The sequence below is a fragment of the Ovis aries genome, chromosome 25 (assembly GCF_016772045.2).
Source record: "Ovis aries strain OAR_USU_Benz2616 breed Rambouillet chromosome 25, ARS-UI_Ramb_v3.0, whole genome shotgun sequence".
Classification (NCBI taxonomy): Eukaryota; Metazoa; Chordata; class Mammalia; order Artiodactyla; family Bovidae; genus Ovis; species Ovis aries.
The window spans coordinates 12,435,077-12,454,627 of record NC_056078.1 but is presented as its reverse complement, the minus strand read 5'-3'; the positions used below and the strand labels follow the sequence as shown (position 1 = coordinate 12,454,627).

The 19,551-nt window shown below is 40.1% G+C and overlaps 1 protein-coding gene across 4 annotated transcripts in view; it reads right to left on the bottom strand.

The window, feature by feature from the left end:
* ZNF248 (zinc finger protein 248) overlaps nucleotides 1-14,038 on the bottom strand; it is a 29,906-nt gene extending 15,868 nt beyond the window's left edge. For 2 of the 4 annotated variants that reach the window (XM_060406401.1, XM_060406403.1), the window contains exons 1-3: nucleotides 13,597-14,038; nucleotides 12,678-12,823; nucleotides 12,547-12,588 (exon numbers count right to left, since the gene is read on the bottom strand). In XM_060406401.1, coding sequence (XP_060262384.1) covers nucleotides 12,547-12,561 — 15 coding nt within the window. In that variant the 5' untranslated portion in view covers nucleotides 12,562-12,588; nucleotides 12,678-12,823; nucleotides 13,597-14,038. Of the gene's footprint in view, nucleotides 1-12,546; nucleotides 12,589-12,677 lie in introns of all 4 variants that reach the window. The other 2 variants (XM_042241132.2, XM_060406402.1) reach the window with 1 other exon arrangement.
* Between the last annotated feature and the right edge of the window lie 5,513 nt (nucleotides 14,039-19,551).

Here is a 19,551-nt window from a genome sequence, read left to right as displayed (position 1 = left end):
CGGCCCTGTTTTATTTTGAAAGTTCAATCTGAGACTCTATAAATGTTTCAGCAAAATAAAAATCTATAATCAATTATGGTTACAGAAATCATCAGACCAAAATTAGTGAGAACAGACCTATTTTGCAAACAAACTAGCCTTAATTTGGTTATATTTAATAAAAATAAGGGTAACTTTAAGGAAAAAAAGATATTTCGAAATGTTAAATACCAGTTTGTTAATGGAGGTCTGCATCTAGTAAGACTCATCTCTTAGATAGTTCTTTACTGTTATGTAATGTTAATGTAAAATTTAATTGAATTCTTGAAGAACAGCCTAAGTTTGTTTCTGAAGCTTATCTCCGTAATCTATCTTTGGATGAAGATCAGATGCCTCATGACCTGCAACCAGGACTGGAAAAAGACATAATTTAAGGCACTGTCGTCTCCAACATGGATGGAAGGACTTTTTTTATCAAGAGAAACTACACTACACCAGGATGAGAAGACGACGACATCAGAGGTAGACAGCTTCCCCAAGATGCGGGACCTGATTCGTATGATCATTTGTTTTCTTGACTTCTTAGACCTTTGCATATAAGTCAAATGCTTTTCTATCATAGGCCTGATCCTATGCTAGTTTCAAAATCAATCCAATTGTTGGGTTTGTGGCCAATAACCTGTGTCTAGTTCTGGGTTACCCTGGTAAATTTCTCTATTACCAGACTCTAACTGGTTGGCCCTGAGAAAATTTACTTAAAAAATTAAATCAAACTAAAGATAATCAGTCTAGTGACACTAGAAAACTGGGCTATGTTCCTTATAGATGGTGCCAATATATAATTTCCCTGGAAGATAAAGATTCTACAGGTCAGACTAAGTCAGATAACCTGAAGATATACTGGGCTACATCTAATGGAAGTTCTTAACGTAAGTCTTACTTGTGACTTTACTAATACTGCTGGCTATGTTATTTGTATTTCACCTGTTTTACAAAATTGCTGTTTCTTACACTGTATGTGTGTGAGACCTCTAATAGAATAATATATAGTCCCGTATGAGATCAATGATGGTAACAGTGTAACTCTAGATATGGCAAGAAGCAACAAGAGGGAATATTCTCCTGGACCAAAAAGCTAGTAAGACAGGTGGTCCAGAGAATTTTAGATACTGTTTTATGGCCTAGTCCAGTAACAGCACATTGAGTGGCCTGTTTACCTGAGAATGGACACTCTCAGCACCATGGGATAAAATGGTCATGAACTGCCCCCCTCATAATATGATCAAGTTTATGAGCAAAAAGGGGCTCTGCCAACTGAAGACTGACACTCGCCATCTGCATCTACAAAGATCAAACCATGGCCGCTGCAACTGCTGACTTTCAACGCCCCTGAAAAAGGAGTTCAGGGTGAAAATCAAGAATGAGGCACTCTGTGCTCTGGGAAAAACTGGCAGAACAGGCCTTCAGATAGTTAGATCTTTTCAGGAAAAGATTTTATGAGTCCCAATTCTTGCATCTTCTCATACCTAGAGAAACTGACGTCATTAACAGTGAAATCTGCTTTGGCTATTAAGGAAAAGTTTACAATTAAAAGTCAAAATAGAATAGCTATGGTTCAGATAATCCTGGGAAATAACTAGGTGATGCTATGAGTGTACTTTCAGATTAGACCTTGTGTTGCTAAACCCTTGAGTTTTCTGAGTCGTGTCAGGCTTGGATGCCACCATTTTCAAAACAATGTCTGCTGGAAGCTACTAACCTGACTTTTTATAAAACTAGGCAACTGGCTACATGGCTACAAGTCTCCCTGATGTGCCAGGTCCAGACTGGGTTTCAGACCTATTCTTCTAAAAAGAAAAGAGATAAAGATTTTAATCATACAAGACTCAGATCTAAAACTTGGAACTCAGAAATACTTCCAATTCAGTGTCTATACTCCCAAGCTGGGGCAGTCCTATGCCCCATTTTGACAGGAAGTTATCACAGTCACAGTTGCCTAGTTCCCTAAAATTAAAACTGAGCGGGACTCTGGGGCTCTGGAGTGCAGATCTGTTCTGTGTTCTCTATTTCTTATCTGTAGGATATAGACTTTGTTCAGCCTCCTTGGCCTTCGCTGAATTCCAAAGCATGGACTCAAACAATTGCTAATCAGGGAAGGGAGGGGATACAAAAACAGAAACCATCAAAGGTTGGTACAGCCTCCAGACAGTCCTGGTTCCTACTCAAAGAAATATGCATAACAATGTCTTTGAGCCCCCATTCAGGTGGAAGATGGTAACTTCAGACTGAACACAAGATTCCTGGAGCACAGCTCTGTTGCCTCACCACCAACCTATCAGAAGGGGTCACAAAGCCTGCAACCCTCACCCCAAATGTTGCCTTCTGTTTCCAGGGACCAGAGATGACCATCCTGTTAGGTCTCCTGTTTGGCCCTCGTCTATTTCATCTCTGAGAGGGGCCAACTAAATTGCTGTTACTACAAGGGTAGAAGCTGGTTTCAGATGTGGAAAACCCCAACTTAGATCAGGTAGAGAGAGACTTCTGCTCTGCTAGGCAGGCCTACGCCCATGCACAGCAGGAAGAAGTTACAGAAGAAAGAGACCTCTGCCCCAATTCCCAAAAAGTATTTTGAGTATGAAGTCTCTCAGAGGGCCTTTGTGCTGCGTTAGGGGAAGAATGTTGTTTTTATGTAAATCACTTGGGAAGTCAAGGAGTCCCTGGCCAAGATAAGAAAAGGGCTGAGTCAAAAAAAAAAAGAGAGACAAATGTCTCAAAATTGGTTTGAATCCTGGTTCAACCCATTCCCCTGGTTCACAACTCTCATATCCTCCTTGGTGGGGCCCCTGATTATCTTGTTACTGCTACTCACCCTCAGGCCATGCTTACTAAACTTAGTGGCCTTCATTAAAAACTGCATCAACACAGTGCAGCTCATGGTACTCAGATCCCAATATGCGGCCCTGCCAACGGTCCCCTTAGCAGGAGACAATATAGAGCTGACCTCAGACCCATGATTGGGTCTGTCCTGGATCCTAGAGAAGGGGGGAATGAAGAATCAAAGCTACTCCATTTTGTAAGGTTCCGGGAAAAGAGCCTTTGGAAATCCCCTGACCTCACCCCAGCACCTGCGAACCAGTCAGAACCCTTGGCCAGCCCAGGAAATTCGAGTCAACCCCGGGAAAGGAGAACCAATCAGCACTCAACACCTAACCCTTCACCAGAAGGTGACCAATCAGACCCGGAGACTCCCGTTTTTTGAATTTTTCACGCGATAATACCCTATATAAGCAATGTAACCCAGAGCTCAGGGCTCCTCCCTATAGCTGCTGCGTCGGTATCGGTGGGAGCCCCAGCTTGAGCTTGGTAATAAAAACTCTCTGGCTTTTGCATCGGATATCGGCTCCCTGGTGGTCATTGGGAGATTTCACGACTTGAGCATAACAAAACATTTTGAATGCTGAGTGTCTAATGAGCTTCCCTGGCAGACATTCCACATTTGTCATCACATCTCATTGCTATAGGACTTAAGCCTGTCCTGGGAAAAGTCTTAGGAGCTTATGCCTGGCATCCTCTACCTGGGACTAAACCCCAAGTATCTTTTCCCTTTGCTGACTGTGCTTTGTATCCTTTCACTTTAATAAGTCACAGCCTTAAGTACAACTACATGCTGAGTCATCCCAGAAAATCACTGCACCTAGTGATAGTCTTGGGGACCTCTGATAAATGTGTATGCAAACATGTACATGTACATACATACATGCATAAAATGGGCATTCCAAAGTAGAAAATTATAATATCTGAAATTAAGAACTCATTAGATGGCTTCGTATGTATCCAACAAAAGTATCAAAATACATACAGCAAAAAGTGACAGAACTGAAAGGAGAAACAGGCAAATCTATAACCACAGCTGGAGACTTCAATACCCCTCCAATTGTCCTGAGAAATCAAGCAGGCAGAAAAGCAGTAAGTATATAGATGACCTGACCAGTACTGTCCATCAACATGATCTGAAATTTCTAGAATATTCCATCCAAAAAAATAAACCACACATTCTATCATTCTATTCTACCTCTTATGAACATTCACCTACATAGGTTATAGCCTAGGACACAAAACACACCGTAACAAATTTAAAACAATAGCTATCATAAAAAATATATTCTCAGACCACAATGGAATTAAAGAGAAATCAATAAGCAAAAGATAGCTGAAAAATCCCCCAAATACTTGAAAATTAAATAGCATTTAGGTCAAAAAAGAAGTTGCAAAGAAAATTTCAAACTACTTTAAATGAAATGGAATAAAAATGCAAATATGATGTATCAAAATTTGTGGGATGCAGTGAAAGCAGTACACAGAGGGAAATTTATAGCATCAAATGTATATATTAGAAAAGATTTCAAATCAATAATCTAACCTTCTATCTTAGTAAACTAAAGGGAAAAAAAGGCAAACTGAGCCCAAGCAAGCAAAATAAAGGAATTTTTATTAAAATAAATCAGTTAAATTGAAAATGTGAAAAAAATAGAAAAAGTCAATAAACTGAAAGTTGCTTCTTTGAAAAGATCAATAAAAATTTTAAAAGCCTCCAATCTAACCAAGAAAAAAAGAAGCAAACTGTGAATCTCAGAAATGAAAGACAGATTGATGCTACTAATCCTAACGACATTAAAAAATAATAAGAGAATACTACAAACAATTCTGTCCCTGAAAAATTGGTAACATAGATGAAATTAAAAGACACAGCTATGAAATTCACACAAAGGAGATACAGATAATGTGAAAAGATTCATTTCTGCTAAAAAAATTAAATCAATAATTAAAATACTTCCCAAATAGAAAGCACCAACCCAGACAGTGTCACTAGTGAATTCTAATAAACATTTAAGGAAAAACTAATACAATTCTCCATAATCTCCTCCAGGAAATAACACTTTCAAACTCATTATATGAGGCCAACATTACCCTAATACCAAATTAGATAAGGATATTATGAGAAAAATAAAGATCAGATTATCTTTCAATAACAGAGATGCAAAAATCCTCAAACATGGGTAAATCAATGTATAAGAAGAAATATAAACACAGCCAAGTGGAATTTATTGCAGGTATGAAAGGCTGGGTCAACATTAAAAAAAACACAAGACAAGAACAACATTATCCAACATATCAGGAAGTCAAAGAAGCAAAATGACACAATAATAGCAACTAATGAAGAAAAAACAGTCATTTATGTTAATGAAAAACAAAAACAAAAACCAACCTCTCAACCTCTCAGTAAACTAGGAATAGAGGGGAACTTTCCCAACTTCATGAAGAAGAGAACATCATACTGAAAGGTTGTTGCTGAACCATGAAAGATGCTGGGATTCTTGGCCTCTGGAGAAGAATTCAATCCGGGGCCAGAGATGAGGCTTGATCGCTCAGAGCTTTTGTGTAATAAAGTTTTATTAAAGTATAAAAGGGATAGAGAAAGCTTTTGTCATAGACATCAGAAGGGGGCAGAAAGATACTCGCCTGTTAGTCTTTAGCTGGATGTTATATAATTACTAGCAGTCTGTTAATGAAAGGAAGCAATGTCTCAAAACTCAGAGAATGGCACCAGGCCCCTCACCCACAGGATGCATTTTGAGATAATCTTGGCACCAGGGGGCTCATCGGGGCCATAAAATGATTGACTTGAATCTTGTATAAAGGCAGATTATCATACAAATAGTTTCATTTACATAGATTAGGAGAACAATGTATGAGGATAGCAGAGCGGTTTGTCAAGTCAGTTCTAAGTCTTTAGGTGGAACCGACTTGAAGACAGAGTCTGGGGTAAATGTATAGCACATTAACATAGCTTAAGACAAACATTTCCATAAGAAAAATGTATTTGTTAGCTCAAAATTTGAGAAAAGTTAAGTTCAGGTGGAACCAGGTGTCATTATGGCAACACAGTATTTTAAGAGAAACCTCTTTTTAAATTTGTGTAGAGAAGGGGAAAAAATATATCACCAGTTTGTTTCCTCTTGCTGCTTAAGAGAGAATTTTTGAAAAAATGTCTGATACTTGCAGGCTATTTCCTCTGTTTGGAGACCCCTGGCCTTCCTGCCTGTTACCCTCTCAATACTTGCTGTTAGGAGATGATACTTTTCCCTGAAGTGCAGGAAAAGAGAAAGGATGCCCTGTTTCAAGACTATTATTCAAGTCCTAGCTAGTACAGAAAGACCTAAAACAAAACAAACAGAAAAACCTGAAATAAAAGGTAGATGATTAGGAAGAAAAAATAAAACTGTCTTTATCTGAAGTCAACATGATTGTCTATGTAGAAAATCCCCAAGACTCTGAAAAAAGGAAAAGAATAAAAATCCTGGAAGTAATAAGCAAATATAGCAACATCATAGGATACAAAGTCAATATAAAAAAACCAACTGTTTTCCCATATCAGAATAAACTACTGGAATTTCATATTTTGAATGAAAAAAAAAAAAAACCATTTACAACACCACCACCACCAAAAAAAGGACTCAAATATAAAAATAATACAATATATTACAGGGATATACAGAAAAAAAAACTGATGGAAGAAATCAAAGATCTAGATAACAGGAAAGACAGTCCATATTCATCACTCAAGACAATTCAGTATTGTTAAGATGTCAGGTCCTTCCAATTCAAATAAAAATCCCAGCTATCTTGGAGATGCTGACAAAATGATTCTAAAGTTTATATAGAAAGGTAAAGCAACCAGAATTGCCAATGGAATATGGAAGAAGGAAAAGGAGGATTTACACATTACCTGATTTCAAGACTTATACAAAGCTACCAAATAACATGTACAAATAACCAGATGTTCAAGCTGGATTTACAAAGGCCAGAGGAACCAGAGATCAAACTGCCAGCATCTGTTGGATCATCAAAAAAGCAAGAGAATTACAGAAAAACATGTACTTCTGCTTTATTGACTATGCTAAAGCCTTTGACTGTGTAGATCACAACAAACTGTGGAAAATTCTTAAAGAGACGGGAATACCAGACTATCTCACCTGCCTCCTGAGAAACCTGTATATAGGTTAGGAAGCAACAGTTAGAATGGACATGGAACAACAGACTGGTTCAAAACTGGAAAAGGAGTATGTCAAGGCTGTATATTGTCACTCTGCTTATTTAACTTACATGCAGAGTACATCACGCAAAATGCTGGGCTGGATGAAGCACAAGCTGAAATCAAGATTACTGGGAGAAATATCAGTAACCCAGATATGCAGATGACACTACCCTCATGGCAGAAAGCAAAGAGAAATCAAGCCTCTTGATGAAGGTGAAAGAGGAGAATGAAAAAGCTGGCTTAAAACTCGACACTCAAAAAATGAAGATCATGGCATCCGGTCCCATCACTTTATGGCAAATAGATGGAAAAACAATGGAAACAGTGACAGACTTTATTTTCTTTGGGCTCCAAAATCACTGTGGGTGGTGACTGCAGCCATGAAATTAAAAGACACTTGCTCCTTGGAAGAAAAGCAATGACAAACCTAGACAGCATATTAAAAAACAGACATTATTTGGCCTACAAAGTTCCATATAGTCGAAGCTATGACTTTTCCAGTAGCCATGTACAGATGTGAGAGTTTGACAATAAAAAAGGCTGAGCTCTGAAGAATCGATGCCTTCAAACTGTGGTGCTGGAGAAGACTCTTGAGAGTCCCCTGGACTGCAAGGAGATCAGTCAATCCTAAAGGAAATCAACCCTGAATATTCACTGGAAGGATTGATGCTAAAGCTGAAGCTCCAATACTTTCACCACCTGACGCTAAGAACCGACTCATTGGAAAAGATGCTGATGCTGGGAAAGATTGAAGGCAGGAGGAGAAGGGGACAACAGAGGATGAGATGGTTGGATGGTATCACAGACTCAATGGACATGAATTTGAGCAAGCTCTGGGAGATGGTGCTGCAGCCCATGGGGTAGCAAAGAGTTGAGCACTTTGAGTGACCGAACAACAACAACAAATATCCAAGACAGTGCGTTATTGGTGAAAGAAGCCCACAGCTTAATGGAACAGAGTAGAGTGTCCAGAATAGAGTGTTCAGATCTACTGAAATACAGTCACCTGATGAAATTAAAAAAAGTATAGATGATGTATAATACCATGTAAGTTTTAGGTGTACAACACAGTGGTTCACAAGTTGTAAAGACCATATTCCACTTATAATGGTTATATAATATTGACTATAGTCCTGTGTTACACAGTATATCTTTATAGCTTTTCTATTTTATACATAGCAGTTTGTACCTTTTAACCCCCTACTACCATGCTCCTCCCCACTTCCCTCTCTCTACTGATAACCACTAGCTTGTTCTCTGTATCTGTGAGTCTGTTTCTTTGCTGTCATATTCATCAGTTTGTTTTAGTCAATTGATTTTCGACAAAGCCCCAAAGGCATTTAAATTGAAAAAAGACAGTCTTTTGACATATGATGCTTCAACAACTCTACATCTATGCAAAAAAAAAAAATGAACCTAGACGCAGACCTTACACTTTATACAAATGTTAACAAAAATGAATCACAGACCTAGATATAAAATGCAAAACTATTAAATTTCTAGAATACAGAAGATGGGAGATCTATGTGATCTTGGGTTTCATGAAAAGTTTTTGAATACAATAGAAAAATCACATTCCATTTTTTAAAAAATACATGGATTGGCTTTCATTAAAAATATTTTACCCTGCAAAAGTCATTTCTAAGAAAATGAAAGGACAAGCCATAGACTGGGAGAAAATATTTGCAACATATATATCTAATAAAGAAGTTGCATGTGAAATATATAAAAGAATTCTGAAAATTTAATAGTAAGAAAATAAATTGCCTAATTAAAAAATGGATAAAAAATGTGAACAAACAGGTCAAGTAAAGACATACAGATAGTTCATAAATTTATGAACAAATGCTCAATGTCATTTGTCATTGTTGTTCTTCAGTTACTAAGTTGTGTCTAACTCTTTGTGACCCCATAGACTGTAGCCCATCAGCCTCCTTTGTGCATGGGATTTCCCAGGCAAGAATACTACAGTGGATTGCCATTTCCTCCTCCAGGGGATATTTCTTACCCAAGGGTCAAACCCACATCTGCTGCATTGGAGGCGGATTCTTTATCACTGAGTCACCAGGGAAGCCCATTATGTGTATTAGGGAAATGTAAATTAAAACAAAAGTGAGACACCACAACACATTTTTTAGAACCATTACATCTAAAACAATGACAACGTCAATTTCAGGTCCAGATGAAGAACAAGAGGAATTCTCATTCATAATTAGAAATATAAAATGATACAGCACTTTTATAAAATAATTGGGCAGTTTCAACTTTGTACAAAGCTGAAGTCTTAACATATGATCAAGTATTTTTAATTTCACACTCTAGCTATTTTAAAACATGTATCTATGTAAAAACCTACATATGTTTCTAGCAGCTTAATTCATAATGACCAAAAACTGGAAGGAACCAAGAGTCCACAGGTTAGTTATTTTGAAATAACTTATATATGTATGCTGGAATTCAACAATTAAGTAAATGAAATGAGGATGGTGGTGGCCAAAATGCTGGAATGGGAGTTATAGACAAGCAAGGGGACAAGGTGAGAATGTTTCAGGTGATAATGATTATAGCAGGAGACATTAGTGTGAACTAATACTTAGCTTAATATAAATACAGATGGTTACACACTGAAATATTCATAGATATATGTTAGTATACATATATATTTTCTTGTTCAGTCAGCTGACAGGATCTATAAGTAATTACAAACCAATAGCATACTCAGCCCCCCAATCTTGGTTTCTAACACCAAGCTCCAATAAAAGGAAGCAGAGCTCTTCAGGGGAAAATGGCTTATTCTAGGGCAGGAAATATGAGCCTGGACTATCTTCTAGCATCAGAAAGTATAGAAGAAATACTCAAACAGAAACACAACAATGGGGTTTGTTGAAAGTGCTCTATTTAATAACCAAGCTGGAACAAACAATTTGAGCAACAAAGTGAACAAGGTAGTACTGGACTATAATAAGTAAAAAAATAACTAGCCATGAGTTCATATTGATATTAAACACTGACTGAGTTTGCTTGCTCGCTAAGTCTCTTCAGTCGTGTCCGACTCTGTGAGACCCCATAGACGGCAGGCCACCAGGCTCCCCCGTCCCTGGGATTCTCCAGGCAAGAACACTGGAGTGGGTTGCCATTTCCTTTTCCAATGCATAAAAGTGAAAAGTGAAAGCGAAGTCGCTCAGTCATGTCTGACTCTGTGACCCCATGGACTGCAGCCCACCAGGCTCCTCCGTCCATGGGATTTTCCAGGCAAGAGTACTGGAGTGGGGTGCCATCGCCTTCTCCGCTGACTGAGTTAATAAATATTAAAATCTCCTGTGCAGAATGCCTAACAGTTTATGTGGATACTCCACTGAGAAGGAGGTGTGGTATAACCCTCCACTTCCTTCCAAATAGTATATTATGAAAACAGAGGGGAAAAAAGAGTGACTTTACAGTGGAGAAAGTTAATACCACACAGCTTCAGGCTGATGATCAATAGTGGCACATCATTTTTTGAAAAGTGAAAAGTCATGTGAGAATTTACCCCTGATAAGACATGACCAAATGACATTTTACCTCTGTGGTCTTTCTCCAAGAAAACAATTACCCCAACATAGTTATAGGACAAACAGTAGACAATTCCCATGTGAAGGACATTCTATAAAACACCTGATTTGTACTCCTCAAAACTGACAACGTCTTAAAAAACAAGGAAAATCTGAGGAATTGTCACAGCCAAGGGGAGCCTAAGGAAACATGATGACTAAGTGAGATGTGGTATCCTGAAGCAGAACACCTGCATGGGGAGGGGAGGGAAACCAGGAACACTTATCAAAAGACAAATGATATACAAGAAAATAATATTCTGTAACTTATATGAAAGATAAGCATTAGGATCACTAACATGCAAAGAGCTAACCAGACATTGAAAAAAAGAAAAAAAAGCCAGAAACCTAAAAGCAAAATGGGTAAAAGATAAGAACAGATCACAGAAACATACAAACAAGACATCTTTTAGATATGTGAAAAAAATCTTCAACCTCACTGAGCATTAGGATAATTACAGATGTAAACTACATAAAATACAAATTTTTACCTATCAGATGTCAAAATCCAAAAGTGAACCACATTATTTTTATGGGAGAAGCGGTGGAGAAAAAGCACTCTCATGCAATGCCAATGTAAATACAAAGTATCTATAATCCCACCAAACAGATCAAGTTTATCAATTGTAGTCAACCGTTTGGGAATTTACATATTCCCAAATATCACTTCTGGGAATTTACCTGACAGAATTAATCTCATTTCTGGGAATGTATATGACAGAATAAACCTAATGTACAAAGTTATTCATTAAAACATAGGTTGTAGTAGCAAAAGGTTGGAAATAGTTAATTACTAGTTTAATAAACTGTGGAACATTCAGAATTGAATTCCATGTGATTATAACAAAGAAAGAAGAAATCTATGTTCTGTTACAAAAAGATTCCCTGGGACAAGCTGAACAAAGAAGTGAAAAAAAGCAACCAAAAAAAGAAAGAATGGGAAACAATGTTTAGACTCACTACTTAGTGTGGTTCTCTGAGCAGCAGAATCAGCTCCAGGTATGTACAGGGACATCTAAACTTAAAAAGCACTAAGTATAATAGATTCCCATTTAAATAAAAGAGGGCACATACTTTCTTTCAACTGAATAAAGAAACATTGGAAGGACAAACAAGAAATCAGAAATAATGTATACCTATAGCTGAGTGACAATACACTGCAGTTCATCTGGGACTGTCCCAATATATGCCAGTTGTTCCAGCATAGTTGTTAATAAAACCTCTCTCACTCTCAGTGAAAGAGATACAGTTTAGATGCTAAATAAATCCTACTTGGAGGAAGCCTAAGGTACAGAGAGGAAGGGATGTGAATTTTTATTTTCTCTGTATCACTTACATTTTTTAAAAACCATGTTAATATACTAACAATTTTAAAGTATTTTAATTTTTAAAGACAAAAGTTGTCAGGAAAAATAGGTATCTGAGAAGGGCAGTTGTCTAAGAACAGGGAAACAATGGATAAGCAATAAACCCAGGGATAAGCAATGTTGAGGCAAAAGGCAAAGACAACTTCATGAGGCACAGAAGTTAGGAAAGGGAGAACTAGGAACTTAGCGTCATAGACAACAGAGGAGACTTTCAAAACAGACTCCACGTAATAGTATCAAATGCTGCAAAAGGGTCCACTAAGACTAAGACAAAGACAAAAACTGGACTTGACTACAATCTGGTGGCTTTTTCAAGAAATGATTCAGGTGGAGAGGTACTGAAGGAGCAAGACTGCATGTATTAGGTTGAAATTTAAGTGGCAATGCAGAAACAAAAGCCAGGACTATCTGCTACTGAAGCTAGAAACACAAATGAGCTGACACACGGTTTAATAAACCTTTAAAAACTTTAGAAAACTCATTTTGGATAAAGTGGGGGAAAAAAAAAACTCACCTGGGATTTGTTCATTTTTCACTCTTAGTGGAGGAGGGAGAGCTGAGGGAGAAAGAAGGAAGTAAGAACTTGGCTTGTCCTGTAGTTTCTAGATTCACCAGCCTACACAGCTCCACACACAAGACACTTACCTGCTCATATGTGGCTCCCATTTATGTTGACCTTAGACCTGATACTTTTCACTGAGTGAATGTAAACTTTTGCTTCTTACTGATTTATTACCGGGTTTCCCTGGTGGCTCAGTCCATAAAGAATGCTGGAGACCTGGGTTCGATCCCTAGGTTGGGAAGGTTTATTACCAATTTAGGTTTTGTGACACAGAAAAATTAAAAACATGAGAGGATGCTTAACAGAACAGTAACCTAAAAGATACACTAGGGATTTGTCAAAACTGAGGTTCTGGGGGGTAAAAACACCTTCTTACTGTTGTTGTTTAGTCACTAAGTCCTGTCTGACTCTCATCTGCTGACACCATTAATCCTATGAGATCAGATAATCAAAGAAACCTCTGAAAAAAGGGATGGGGGTGTTTAAGGCAAGATTTTTTTTTTTAAAGTTTGTTCTAAGCCGCTTACACTTTTCAAAAGGATCTTTTCATAAAAAACTAACTCTGACCTAACAAAATGACAAAATGGGCTGTGGCCCAAGAATCTGCAGACCTGACTTTCAACTGTGATTCTGTCACTAACAAACTGCATGATCAGAGCCAGTCATCTTCTCGGGCTCATTTCTTTTTGCATCTTTCAATAAGAAACTGATAAGCCAAAAAGGACCTGTCTGCATTACCATCCTGTGTGTCTGAGGCTAGGGGGAGCAGGAACCTTAGCATTTCTCTAGATGCCATCAACAATGGAACACTGCTCGAGGACAGCTAACCTCAGCAAAGAATGAATGGAGAGTTAGGAGAGGAAGAGGTGTTAGGGACGGATAACGACAGAATTTTAACTATGGCTGGTGAGCCTTTCAACCCCAACCATGGCTTCACAAATTTATAAAGCGGTGTCATTTCCTGTGTAGCCTGTGTGTCCACCCCGCTCATCTCCAGCTCACCTCTCTCTTCTTAAATTTGTCCCAGACCTTCCACCATCACACAGCCTTCGATGGCTTCAGGACACCGTGTCATGATTATATACAACAAATAACAAATGAAGATATAACAAATAATAACTTAGGATCCGAGTAATGTTAACAGAGCCAGGAAAAGGCTTTGGTGGCTAGGTGGTCCAGCCCCTTCCAATCCATTTCACAAACGACTTAACTGAGGGGCCCAAGCTCCAGCCGCCTATACAGAACAAACACAACAGCAGCTGACAAAACGTGGGCGCTCAAAACAACCCAAAGCGGCAAGCACTATAGAGGTCTGCATTTTACAGATAAGAAAACCAAGTCTCTAGGCGGCGATTTGGTCCTGGAAATTCATTTATTTCGGGGCCCTGCAGGAGACAATGGTCTATAGCCTCCCGGCTCCCCGTAAGCCTGGCGCAGAAGAAACGCATACGTCACTACGTGAAGTGCGCACAAACATGTCACACAAGCGCAATCGCTTTCCCCCTACCTCCTACCCGCCCGCCCCCCACCCCCGTGGGCCCAGCGCACACTTCACGCACGCGCACTCCCCACCCGCGGCCACAGGACAGCGCCGCCCGCTCCGCTGAGGGGCGGAACACCTGCAGACCGAGCGAGCCTGAGAGGCCGCGTTCCCACACGGGACTCTGGCCCCTTAAGGCAGAAGCGCCCCCGCCTGCCGTCCCTTCAGTTCTGCAGACGCTGCAGACTCCCGGGGTCGCGCAGTGTTCGCGGGGCTCCAACCCACCACCCGGCACCGCTGCCTCGGCCGGCTCTCCCAGCCGCGCGGAGCCCGCTCGGCCCTCGCCCCCACCCTCCGGGGCTCACCCGCAGCTCCCTCGCCCGTGGACCTGGAGGCCAGGGATTGTTTCCCACGAGGGGCTGGAGGCCGCGGAAGGACGAGCCAGGCGGAGAAGGCGGGGATGCACATGCGCAGAGGGAGGGAGGGAGCGGCGCGGCGCGGTGCGGTAGCAGAGAGCTGGAATTTAGCTCCTGGTAGTTTGCTTTGGAAAAGTGGCTCTACCTATAGAAGCATGCCTCGCTCCTAAATTGTAAAAGTAAGCTAATAGTAGTACAGTACCTAACTAACGGTTTTTATGAAGATCCAGAATGTTTGTCTTGTAAAAGCACTTAGGATGAGTTCCAGCACATAAATTGTTCAGTATGTTTCTTAAGATTCTTTCCAAATATACACCATGCCCACTCTAGAAATCAGCTGGAGAGTTTCTGCCTTATTGACTGAACTGAGAGATTACTATCTGTTATACTCACTCCTGCTACCTGAACCCTGGATTCTGTCCGTGTCCCATAGATGTATGTCAAAGCAGTGTGCATTTTTGACTAGACACATCAAGTGATACCTGAATTTTATTTATGAAAGTGAACAGATGTTATTTTAGTTTTGATAAACTTATCTTCTAGCAGTTTAGACAGCAAATTTATGTAAACTAAAATGATATCTGTGAGCAGCAGAGTTGTTCTCTGGAATGAGGAAAAAAGCGACCTAGCAGTTCAGTATTAATAAAAATTGTTCATATATGCGAAAGTGTTCATACATTAAACTTAAGGAAGAAAGCACTTTCTCATCTTTCCAAACCAACTATGTTTTCCCTGGAACCAAATATATATTCTTTTATGTGGGCATTCTCATGACATTTTTAACACAGTATAATCATATGAGCCTGTTAGTTTATGATGAACTTTTCATAAAAGACTATGTAGTTAACTCTTTCCGGTCAACGTCGTTTAAAATTTTTTAATAACTTTAAGTTGCTCAGGTTGGTCCCATGTACTCTTCAACCAGTTTTTAACCTTAATTGTTAACATTTTGCAAAACCGTGGTACGTTTAGCAAAACTAAGAAAGTGATATGGGTACAATTCTAATGAAACTACAGAGTTTATTCGTTTTTCCATTAATGTCCTTTTTACTGATCTAGGATTCAATCCAGGATACCACAGTATGTTTAGTCATCAGATCCGTTAGGTCTCATCCAACCTATAATAGTTTCTTGGTCTTTGTCTTTTATTACCTTCAGATGTTTGAAGAATAGTGGTCACATATTTTGAAGATTGTCCCTAAATTTAAGTTTGTCTGATATTTTCTCCTGATTGGACTAAAGTTTAAGATTTTTAGAAATATCTCAGAGAGGATGTGTCCTTCCTGTATATGAGGGGACACATGATTATCAACATAACTTATATTAGCCTTGGTTACTTCATTAAGGTCGTGTCTGATGAGTTTCTCCACTATCTTTAGGATTTTTCCCTTTCCAATCTATGCTTAGAAGTCCAGTGTATACACTGGTTACAAAGTCCAGTGCACTCAGTGGGGGCAGAAATAAGCTGCATCTCAAATTTAGGGTGATATTTTTAAACTGCCACATTTAGTAGTAAATTTGGGTTGAGAACCTTTGAGGTTACGCAGATATACTCTTCCTACTTAGAGTTTTGGCCACTAATTTTACCTTTCATTGGTGGGTCTTGCATGCAACAGTTATTACTGTGGTATTCCAGTTGGTGATTTAATATTTCACCGCTTTCTTCTTTATTAATTGGAAATCTTCTGTAAGGGAAGATTTTCATTCCCCAAATTTATTTATAACATCATTTATTTATATCAGTATGGATATTTGTTTTATTCCCAACTGTCGGGGGAGTGTGTAATTTCCTCGGTTCTGTCTCAGTGCAAAGATTTGAAATGGCAGATCAGTGTTACAGCTTTGTTACAGCCCAGTTTTATTTGGTGAGCAAAGGATAGTACCTCCTGGAGGTGTGAAGACAGGCTGACCCAAAAAGGACAGAGGCTCAATCTTGGCTCCTCTTTTTATAAAAAATGTTTTGTCTCCTTCTGCTGAGCCTGTCCTATGTAAATTGGGCTAGAGGTCTGTTTGTTTCACCTGTGGTACTCACTCTGGTCCTCAGATTTTCTTTTGTTGCATTTTCACGAGCTTTTTCCTTTCTTTGTCTTTTAGCCACTGCCATTTTGGACTCTTTTTTCCATTCTAACTACCTAACATTCCCCCCTCAAGAGATGGGAGGCCCGATTCCTTGGGAATAGGGGTGTTGAGGTCTCTCTGGCTACTTCCTGCTGAGCTGGGATGACTAGGGGCATTGGGCCTCCCTCTCTTGCTAGTCTCAAGCTTCAGAGTCCTTATAGCAGTGTCCATCTAAAGGTGAGTGATATTTTCTGTGGTTGGGTGTAGTTTTCTATATCCTTGTTGAACTGGCATTGCATGTTGTAGCTTGTTGGCCTGGGCAGACAAAATGGGTTAGACAGTTGCTAATACATGGAGCAATCATAAGCAGCATTAATATGGTGATAACATGGGTTAGTAGATGCATTAGCCAACTCCAAATTCCCCTTCACCAGGAGAAGGATCCCCCAAAGAGAGATTATAGCCACCTTGAGGACTCTCCAGCTCGTTCTTTTGAGATCCCATAGGATCTGAATGTTTTTCTTGAGGACTGTGAGACTTTCTTTAACTTGGCTGGAGGTATTTACCCAGCAACAACACGTCTCAATCAAGATGGCTCAAGTCCCTCCTTGTTCAGGGATCAGGAAATCTATCTTCTATCTATTTTGGAGTACAACCTCTGTCAAGCTGTGTTGGCTCTTTAGAGCTATTCTGAGAAACCTTATTCCTGGAAACTTAAATTGAGGATGTTCATTAGAATGACACTCATTTGTAGTCCTGGATAGATATCTCAGATCTCCCAGGGGCTCACAGGTGTACTGAGTGCCCTCTTCTGTTTTCTTCCATGGCTTGACTCGTAAGTAGTGAATCCAGGATTTGTGCCCTGGTACCTTGACTGCTGTGGGGGTAGAAAGTATTACAGGGTAGGGGCCCTTCCATGTGGGCTAGAGTTGAGCCTTTGGAGACCCATCTTTCCAGACTTTAATTAGGACTTGTGTCCCTGGAGCATATAGTGGTGGCTCTTTAGAATCTTTTGGGTCCTGGTTGATACCCCACAAGGGTATTTCTTGTTGGAATTGCCCAGTGGCCATGGTGTAAGACCAGAGGGTCTGAGCCTCTGGATCTAGGAAGAGGTGATTGATATAAAACAAAATGTCTCCAATATAGCATCTCATAACGGCTAAGACCAACCTTTTCCTTAGGGGCAACATGGGTGTGGAGGAGAGCTATGGGTAAAGCCTCCTTCCATTCATGGGAAGTCTCCTGGGTTATCTTCGTTATTGGTGATTTTAAGAATTAGTTGGCTCTTTCTACTTTGCCTGAAGGCTGAGGCCTCCAGGCACAATGGAGGTAATAAGTAATGCCCAATGCTTTAGAGACCCCTTGGGTGACCTTAGAAGTAAATGATGTCCTATTGTCACTTTGTAATAACCTGGGCAGACCAAATCTTGGAATGATTTCATGGAGCAGTTTTTTTTTTTTTTTTTCCTACCTCCTCAGCCTTCTCAGTCCAGGTGGAAAAATCTTCAATCCACCCTGTGAATGTGTCTATCATGACTAGTAGGTATTTATATTCTTGAGAAACTGGCATCTGGGTGAAGTCCATCTGCCAGTCCTCTCCTGGGTATGTCCCACGCTGTTGGACAGGCTGGAGTCTTCTAGCTCCTTGGAGTTGTTTAAGTGGCAAGTGGGACAAGAGGAGACCACTTGACTTATAGTCATTTTGGAGGCCTGTTCCTCTGAAGGACCTTTCTAGTAATCTTTGGAGGGCCTTCTCCCCTAAATGAGTGGTGGCATGTAAGGAGTTAACCAACTTCCCCTGGAGGTTCCCAGGCAGAAAAAAGAGTCAAGAAGTCCCTCCTTTTGGAACCACCCCATATCATCTTCTTGAAAGCCCTCACTCTTAGCTTTAAGAGTCTCACTTTCAATATATGAAGGAGTTTCTGGCAAATTAGTCTGTGGAACTAAGGTGGCAGCCCCTACTAGGTCATTGTTCTGTAATGCTGCTCTCTTAGCTGCCTGATTGGCTGCTTGGTCCCTTGTGCCACTTCCATGCTCCCCTTTTGGTGTCCTCTGAAATGGGAGACTGAAATCTCAGTGGGCAGATGGACTGCCTCCAAGAGCCTAAGGATTTGATCACCATGCTTGATTTGGGACCCTGGGGTGGTCAAGTAGCCTCTTTCTTTCCAAATAGCAGCATGTTCATGTAGCACCAGAAAGGCATACGTGGAGTCAGTGTAAATGACTACTCTTTTTCTTTTTCCCAGCTCTAAAGCTCGAATCAGGGCTATGAGCTCAGCCGATTGGGCTGAAGTACCGGTGGCAAAGGTTTAGCCTCTATGATCTCAAAATCAGAGACTACTGCATATCTGGCTCTTCTTTTTCCATCCAACACAAAGATGCTTCCATCAGTGTGCCAGATTTGCTGAGAATTGGTCAGAACATCTTCTGACGATCTCTCTCAGGGTTTTGAACAATGGTCCAAAGTTTCTAGGCAAGAGTGAAGGGAGAGAGCCCTTGGGGGTAGACAGGAGGATGGCTGGGTTAAGAACCTCACAAGGGGATAGATATAGTGAGGCCTGGATTTTCCATCAGCACTACTTGATATCTGCGGATCCTTTGATCAGACATCTATAAATGGCTTCTGCCATTCAGGAATTATTTCATTTGGTGGCTGGTAAAAATAGTTTGCCCCCAAGAGAGAGTTTTAAAGCATCTTCTATCAGGACTGCAATAGCTGCAAGATTTTGAAAGCAGAGAAAGATCTCTTCCCAATAAGGGAGTAGGACACTCAGGGACCACCAGAAACTGGTGGGAAAATATTTGTCCATCCAAGCAACTAAGAAGTGCTCAGGTGAATCTTTTTGTAATTGTTTTTCCTGTAGTACTCAAAATGGTACAGGTTTGGGAGGAGAAGGCTCCAGAGTAGGAGGTCAGGACAGAGTAGGTAGCCCTTGTGTCAACCAAGAAATTCTCGGCTCTACCTGCCACATCTTGCTGCACCCTTGGCTCCAGCCCCATGAA